The following is an 8,976-nucleotide window of genomic DNA, read 5'->3' on the forward strand; positions in this document are numbered from 1 at the left end:
ATCGACAAAGCCTTTAGAGTTAACTATCTAGAAGATATTGCTCCACAATTATAATGCACAGAAAAGTGTTTATTATCAGCTTTCTCTTGTTTGGGCTTAATTATTTAAGTACTTGAGATTCAGTGGCTGTCTTCCTGCTGCCCCAGAACCAATCTGAGAGGGAAACTGGCAAACATTTCAAAGAAACCAGGTCTATTTCTAATGGACAAATGAATCAAATGAAAAATGGGCTTTTTCTCAATTATATTCAGGAGGAGCACAATTATTCAATAAATCAATGTGCATTTAGCTTAGGACAGTAAAAGCCACAATGTATTGAGTGCTTACCATGTGTTAGGTTTGAGCTAAGTGCTCTGCCAACACTATCTTATTTAATCTTTATATTTTCCCTGAAAGATAAGCAGTATTATGCCCATTTTCAGATGTGAAAACATGTCAAGTCAGTAAGAGAAAGAGACAGGATTCAAATTCAGATCTGCTGGTGTTATGGGTTGAATTGTGTCCCCCACCAAAACTCACATATTCAAGTTCTAACCCCTGTACCTCAGAATGTGACCTTATTTGGTAACAGGGTCATTGCAGATATAACTAGTGAAGTTAAGATGAGGCCATACTGGAGTAGGGCGGGTCCCTAATCCCATATGTCTGGAGTCCTTATAAAAAGGGGAGATTTGGACACAGATGCACACAGAAAGAATATGTGAAGATGAAGGCAGAGATCAGGGGGATACTCTACAAACCAAGGAACTCCAAAGATTGCCAGCAAATCACCAGAAGCTAGGGGAGAAATATGGAACAGTATCTTGCTCACAGCCCTTGGAAAGAACCAAATCTGCTGATTTTGGACTTCTAGCCTCCAGAACTAAGAGACAATAAATTTCTGTTAAGTCGCCTGGTTTGCGGTACTTTGTTACGGCAGCTCTAGCAAACTAATATAGTTGGGTCCCCAGAATCTGTGCCTTTCTGCTGGGTCATGCTAGAGGTCTAGGTGGGCAGAGTTTCTTGCTGTTCTTGAACCAACCCATCTGGTTAGACACCCTGGACCAAGCTTTACTGCAGTTTGGACTGAGATTGTAGAGGTAATCTCTGACAACATATCTAGTGTGGCTTCTTTCCCGCCTTCCCCTGGCTTGACTAGGTCTCCACCTGTCTTAGTGTTTCTGAGAAATCAATATTGCCTCACTCTTTGAGTTAGCAGACCATGTGTTATTCACTCATTCACTAAAAAAATACTGAGCTCCTTCTTTGTTCCCACTAGTCTCTCATGGAGTTCACAGTCTAGCAGAGGAGCACGATGTCAAGAAAATTATCACACTGGAAATTATGACAGCTATACAAAAAATGCTTGTCTTAGAGACCCCTACCAAAATTGAGACTGATCTCTGTTCCAAGCTTTACTTTGATTCTTTTTAAAAATAAGATAGGTATGTCAGAACACCAAGAAACAGAGGCCAAAGAAAACTTAATTGTTTTATTTATTCTGTATTCAAGGCAATGATAAGCAATATTTGGCAATTATCTGCAAATTTTCTCAAATTTAATAAAAACTATAAACTGCATATCCAAGAAGCTCACTGAAAACCCAAGGAGGAAAAACCCAAAGAAAATCACACCAAGGCACATCATAAATAAGCATAAATTCAGCAAGGCAGGCTGAAAATTTATGATAAAGATAAAAATCTTTAAAGCAGTCAAAGGGAAACAAGACACATTACATAGAGAGGATAAATATATAAGACTGCAGAATCCTTATCAGAAACAATGCAAATAAAGAATATAAAGTGCTGAAACAAAACTACCAACAGACTTCCTAACCTAGAATTCTATAACTAGAAAAAATTCCTTCAAAAATTAAGTTGAGTTAGGACATTTTTAGTAAATTTAAGATTGACAATGTATTGCCAGATAATATGCATGACAAAGAATTTTAAAGAATGTTCATTAAGCAGAAGAAAAATAATATGTGTTGAAAAAGGTAATATATGAGTAAATATAAAAGACTTTTCTAATTATTTAAGTGTTTAAAAAATATAATTGCCTATTTAGAACAAAGATAACAATAATGTATTGAGGGTAGAATAATGTTGAAGTAAAATAAATAACAATTGCACAGAGGATGAAAATGAAATGTTACAAGATACATACTTTAATTATGTGTGAAGTGGAATATTACTGAGATAAAGTATGTATTTTAAACTTGAGAACAAACAAACAAATAAATAAAGCAAGCTGATAAGCCAATTGTGGAAATAAAACAAATACTAAAAAATAACTAATTCAAAAGAAGACAGGAAAAATGGAAAAACAAAAAATAAATGAGACAAATAACAATATGATGACCATAAACCCACGATTATCAAAAGTATATTAGGGCTTCCCTGGTGGCGCAGTGGTTCAGAGTCTGCCTGATAATGCAGGGGACACGGGTTCGTGCCCTGGTCCGGGAAGATCCCACATGCCGCGGAGCGGCTGGATCCTGTGAGCCATGGCCACTGAGCCTGTGCGTCCAGAGCCTGTGCTCCGCAACGGGAGAGGCCACAACAGTGAGAGGCCCACGTACCGCAAAAAAAAAAAAAAAAGTATATTAAACATAAAGATTTTGAGCACTCCAATTAAAAGGCAAAGATTATCAGACCAGATTTGTTTAAAGGCAAGACTCAACTATATGCTGCCCATATGAAATGCACTTTAAATACAAAGACACAGGATGGGAAAAGATATATTTGAAAACACTAATCATACAGTTAGAGTGACTATATTAATACCAGGTGAAATAGAGCTCAGAAGGAATATTACCATGCCTAAAGAGGAACATTTCATAAAATAAAATGGTCAATTCAGCAAGAATATGAAAAAAATACAAAATGTACATGCACCTAATAACAGAGCTTCGAAGTGCACAAAGCAAAAACTTATAGCCTTATAAGCCTTAAGGAAGAAATGGATAAAATTATGGTTGGAAATTTCAACATTCTTCTCTCAGTAATCAATAGAACAAGCAGACAGAAAAATGAGAAAGTATATAGAAGAGTCAAACAACACTATCAGGTTAAATTCATCAATACCCTTAGAACATTTCACCCCAAAACAGCAGAATGCACATTCTTTACAAATGCACACAAATGTTCAACAAAACAATCCATAGGCTGGGATATAACATATATCTCAAAAGGTTTAAAATGATAGGAATTACATAAAGTGTGTTTTCTAAGCACAATGGAATTAAATAATCAATAACCAAAAAGTCATGAAAATCCCTCCAAATATGGAAATTAAACAACATGCTTCCAAATGACCCATGGGTAACAGAAGAAAGCAAGAGAGAAATTAGAAAATATATTTAACTGAATAATGAAAACTCAACATGAATTAAGATTTGGGGATGAATCTAAAGCAACACTTACAGGGAAATTTGTAGCTTTAAATGGTTTGTTTGTTTGTTTGTTTGTTTGTTTTGCTGTGCCATGCAGCATGAGGGATCTTAGTTCGACAACCAGAGATCAAACATGTGCCCCCTGCATTGGGAGCACAGAGTCTTAATGACTGGACCACCAGGGAAGTCCCTTAAATGCTTATATTAAGGTAATCCTCTGTGACATTTTTTCTAATTGAAGTATAGTTGCTGTATAATATTAAAGAAGTTTCAGGTGTACAATATAGTGATTCACAAGTTTTAAAGGTTATACTCCACTTATAAAATATTGGCCATATTCCCTGTGTTGTACAATATGTCCTTGTAGGTTATTTTATACCTAATAGTTTGTACCTCTTATTCCCCTACCCCTATATTGCCCCTCCCCTCTTCCCTCTCCCCACTGGTAACCACTAATTTGTTCTCTATATCTGTGAGTCTGCTTCTTTTTTTTATTATAGTCACTAGTTTGTTATATTTTTCAGATCCCACAAATAAGTGATGTCATATAGTATTTGTCTTTCTCTGTCTGATTTTTTTCACTTAGCATAATGCCCTCCAAGTCCATCCATGTTACTGCAAATGGCAAATTTTCGTTCTTTTTGTGGCTGAGTAGTATTCCATTGTGTGTGTGTGTATGCCACATCTTTATCCATTCGTCTGTTGATGGACACTTAGGTTGCTTCCATATCTTGGCAATTGTAAATTGCCAACATAGGGGTGCATGTATCTTTTGAATTAGTGTTTTTGTCTTTTTCAGATATATACCCTGACATTTTAATCCTTAAAAAATTATATGAAGATTTCTGACCTGTATTGTGTTTCTCTTTTGTCAAAGAGTGCTTGCTGAAGCTGAATGTGATGGTGGAGTTTGGGGAGCAGGTTTACTTCAGTTCAGTTTGACTGGGTCAAAGTCCATGACAGTTAAAATACTTTGGATGTCTGTTTGCTTCCCAGCCCAGGATGAAGTCAGTAGTTTTTGCTTCCTTTTCTGTTGTTGGAGAGCAATCTGCTGCAGTAGCTGTGAGCTAACCAACATCATCATCACAGTGGAGAAAGAGGAATGTGGTCTCTGCAAAAGCATCAACACCACGTGGTGTGCGGGTTATTGCTACACCCAGGTAGGTACTTTGCTTTGAAGGAAGTGAGAGTGCTGAGGGTCTGGATGAGGCGGGCTTCATTAATTCCCACACTGTCAATATTTTGTCTCTTCTGAATAACAGCCACGAGTCCTTTAGTCAATACTGTCTGTGTTGTGATTGAGGTAAATTACCATGATACCATTTAGATGTTTGGGTTTGGACTTAATTTGGGTAAAACAAATTTGGGACAGCTCAGACTGATGTAAATGAATGCTTCAGTAATGTGCCAACTCTGCATTTTAAAAGAGCATTTTTCTGCTAGCTTTACCTATTGAGGGATAAACATGGGCATGAGTACATATCTATATTTAATCATGGAATATTGCCAATAGTCTTAAAAAGCCAATTGCAATAATAAAAGGCATACCTCTGCAACAGGGATAGTAATAACATTCATTTTAAAGCCAAATAAAAAATGCAAGCAGCCAATTATAAAATCATTTTATTGGCCCATCTTTAATACAATACCAACGAGCAGCCTGAGAGCAATCAATCCCTGTAGATTAGAACCAAAATGAATCATCAAACCCACACCCTTCTTTATGCTGTTAAGAAAATTAAGGAATACAGGTATTAAACCATTTGTCTACAGTTTCACAGTTTCTTCAAAATAAACCAGTTAAAGGCAAAAGTGTTTCTTTGCCATTTTTCTGTTGTACCTGGCTGTGCAGAAGTTTGATAAACTGAAATTGAAATTAGCTGCTTTTTAATGAAAATACTTTGTTTGATATTAAATGAATTGATCAATAAAACTCAACTTACTGCACTTTGGGTGAGATATAGACCCAGTGGCCAGCTAGGGAAATGAATTAACCCCCAGTCCCCTTTCTCCCTCAAAACCAATTATTTTCTCATTGGGCAAGTAGAAGAGTGAAATATATTTGGCCTGATTTAGATGTTCTGATAGTGAAACTGTTATCATATACTTTTGGATTAAGAACCCCACAAAGGTACAGAATTTAAGGCAGTGGCAAGGAAGAACCTAAAAGGCAACAGAATATCCAGAATCCAATATGAGATTTCCCAAACACTTTAGGCAAAATATCAATAACTTAACTTACGGCTCTTATTCCTCTCTTAAATATACACAGAAAAGAGTACTTGGAAATATTTTTCTTTCCAAGTGCTATGTTTTTACCAGTCATTAATATAGCTTAAGATTACGAGGTACAAAAAAAAAAAAAAAACACCCATCCTTAAATTGCTAAGGTCATATCTTCTAAAGATACCCTTTATCTTTACATGTTTTTATGCCATACAAATTCAAAGGTTTTACAGAGTTTTAGAAATATTAAATATGTGGGTACTCTCATGGTAGAGAGAAAAGAGACAGTTATATTTTCTATAACACTTCCAGGGCAGTTCAGAAAAGCGGTATAAATGTTCCTTTATGAGGTCAAGTTTCCTGTGCTTAAGTATCTTAGAAGCTTATCTTCTGAGAGCAAATATTAGAGCAAGCAGTAGTAAATCCCTGTCTCATATTGACTAAGCCAAACAGAAACTTGCAGAATATTGTAACCTAACTCTCTCTCTCTTAAACCACTCAGGATCTAGTGTACAAGGATCCAGCCAAGTCCAACGTCCAGAAAACATGTACCTTCAAGGAGCCGATGTACGAGACGGTCAAAGTGCCTGGCTGTGCTCACCATGCAGACTCCCTGTATACGTACCCAGTAGCCTCTGAATGTCACTGTGGCAAGTGTGACAGCGACAGCACTGACTGCACCGTGCGAGGCCTGGGGCCCAGCCACTGCTCGTTCAGTGAAATCAAAGAATAAAGAGCAGTGGACACTTTGAGCTGCCCACCCTCGTCCTGAAAGACTAAGACATCCAAGAAGTCTGTGTGTACATGTGCCCAGGCTGCAAACCACTGTGGGAGACCCCACTGATCCCTGCTCTCCTGCATAAGGGAGCTCCAGGAATGGAGAGTGCTGGGGCCTGGGGCCTGTCACCACCCAACCCTATATTCCTAGTTCTGGGCTCTGTCGGTTTCATTCAACTTGAATGCAGGGGCTGTAAGCTGTTTCCCATTTTTAATAGACTTAGAGGTCCTCTAGAGCAACCCTGTCATTTTATAGATGAGAAAACCTAGACTTAGGAGAAGGAAGTCTCAAGATGATGGAGTAGGAGAACTAAATGGAACACAATCTCCTGTAAGATATATGGCCTGCAAGAGCAGAGCCAGTATCACTTCAGTGTCATGAAGCAGGTACCTAACTCTATGTCTAATTGTTTCATTATTAAGAGGAGAGTCAGGAAGGTAGGGATACTAAATCAAGACTATCCACTTTATTGCCAGCCTATGCAGGTGCTACAACAGTTCCACCTCGCCTGTGTTTTCTGGAAGAGAAGTTGTTGACTTGAGAAGGTGGGAGCAGGTGTGGAGGGTGGTAAGCTGGGAAACAGTGAGACCATTCACAATTTGCAGCCTTAAAAACCAAATCTTAATTTTTATTTCAAATTTGAATTAAGAGCCAAGATGAGAACTATGAATTTGGGGCTGTGGAAATTCAATTGCAAGATCAACAAATATCCTTTCCTAAATTGCTAGCCCCTATGTACTTTGCCACTTAAATAAATTTGATCAAGAACTTCCAGCCTTCTCAAAGCTCCCCCTCAGGCAATAGGGCATCTCATCTGTCACTCATTGCTGTGCCACCTGTACCAGAAACCTCCTCCATTGCTGGGATGGGAACCTTGAAGTCCATGTGACAGCACATTAGGCAACTTAACAGGCTACATTTAACTTACTTGCCAATTAACTTTTCAGAGAAATAGTTCTCTTAAAAAGAGTTGGCAGTCTAGAGAGAATAGCTGTATTTTCTGGGCTCTCTCTACATTTGCTTTCTCACTTGACTACATGTTCTCCCAAATCTATGATTTCTTTCAAAAGGGTGCACTCTGAAAATGCTTCATGATTTAAATTACTTTTAAAGATAATAACTCTTTTTTTTCACCTGAATGTTGAAACATACTTAAAAATCAAAAATGTTGTCTAACAAAGGCACAACTTTGGATTTTTCCATGCTCTTGAACTACTTGCTCATGACACATACATGTGTATCTTCACAATATAAGTGGTAACATTACTAGAAATCTATTTTTAAATGCTTCTATAAACATCACCTGTGCTTACTGTTCATTTGGGAATATCAATAAGAATTTTGCTGGATTTTAGTGTTCTTTTTTCCCTAAAATAGACCTTCTGTCATTTCTTGTATCATCACTTTCTTAATTTATTCCTACTCTTAACCCCCAGTCTACACTAAAATTGATTTATTCCCAGAAAGCTCTTAGCATGTCTTACCTGTAACTCAGACTCAATGGGAAGTTTTCCTCATAACCTTTGGAATCTAGTTAAGTACTAGAGCTGATATATTTTCCAGCACATGGATATCAAGGATTATTCTTCTCAGGAGATGCAGAGAAATCATTTGACAAAATTCAACATCCTTCATGATAAAAACTCTCAACAAATTGGATATAGAAGGAATGTACCTCAACATAATAAAAGCCATATATGACAAGCCCACAGCTAACTTCATATTCAATGGTGAAAGACTGAAAGCTTTTCCCCTAAGATCAGGAATAAGAGAAGGATGTCTACTCTCACCAGAGAATATTCCAACATTACCAGAAGTCCTAGACATAGCAATCAGGCAAGAAAAAGAAATAAAAGTCTTCCAAATCAGAAACGAAGAAGTAAGACTGTCTGTGATTGCAGATGACATAATCTCATATGTAGAAAGCACTAGAGACTCCACTCAAAAACTGTTAGAACTAATGAATGAATTCAGCAAAGTTTCAGGATACCAAATCAACGTACAAAAATCAGTTGCATTTCCATATACTAACAACAAAACTATCTGAAAAAGAATTAAAGAAAATAATCACATTCACAATAGCATCAAAAACAATATAATAGCTATGAATAAAGTTAACCAAGGAAATGAAAAATCTGTACAATAAAAAATATAAGACCATGATGAAAGAAACTGAAGAAGACACCAAAAAATGGAATAATATCTCATGTTCAGGGGTCAGAAGAATTAATATTGTTAAAATATCCAGAGGCTTCCCTGGTGGCGCAGTGGTTGAGAGTCCGCCTGCCAATGCAGGGGACACGGGTTCGTGCCCCGGTCCGGGAGGATCCCACATGCCGCGGAGTGGCTGGGCCCGTGGGCCATGGCCGCTGGGCCTGCACGTCCAGAGCCTGTGCTCCGCGGCGGGAGAGGCCACAACAGTGAGAGGCCCGCGTACACAAAAAATAAATAAATAAATAAAATATCCATACTACTCAAAGCCATCTATAGATTCAATGTCAAAATTCATCTTTTATAGAAATAGGAAAAACAATCCTAAAATTTGTATGGAACCACAGAAGACCCTGAATAGCCAACTTGAGGAAGAAGAATAAAGCTA

At 37.5% G+C, this 8,976-nt stretch overlaps 1 protein-coding gene across 1 annotated transcript in view; it reads left to right on the top strand.

Moving 5' to 3' along the window:
- The window catches only part of LOC309964881 (follitropin subunit beta-like), a gene marked incomplete at both ends in the record, with an annotated part of 30,535 nt that extends 24,203 nt beyond the window's left edge, over positions 1-6,332 (top strand). Inside the window, 2 exons of the mRNA XM_082844068.1 lie at positions 4,251-4,533; positions 6,102-6,332. Of these exons, the coding sequence (XP_082700194.1) occupies positions 4,251-4,533; positions 6,102-6,332 (514 nt within the window). The remainder of the gene's footprint in view (positions 1-4,250; positions 4,534-6,101) is intronic.
- Positions 6,333-8,976: the final 2,644 nt, after the last annotated feature.

Source organism: Leucopleurus acutus, assembly GCF_964270905.1.
Source record: "Leucopleurus acutus genome assembly, chromosome: 8".
In the NCBI taxonomy this organism is placed as follows: domain Eukaryota; kingdom Metazoa; phylum Chordata; class Mammalia; order Artiodactyla; family Delphinidae; genus Leucopleurus; species Leucopleurus acutus.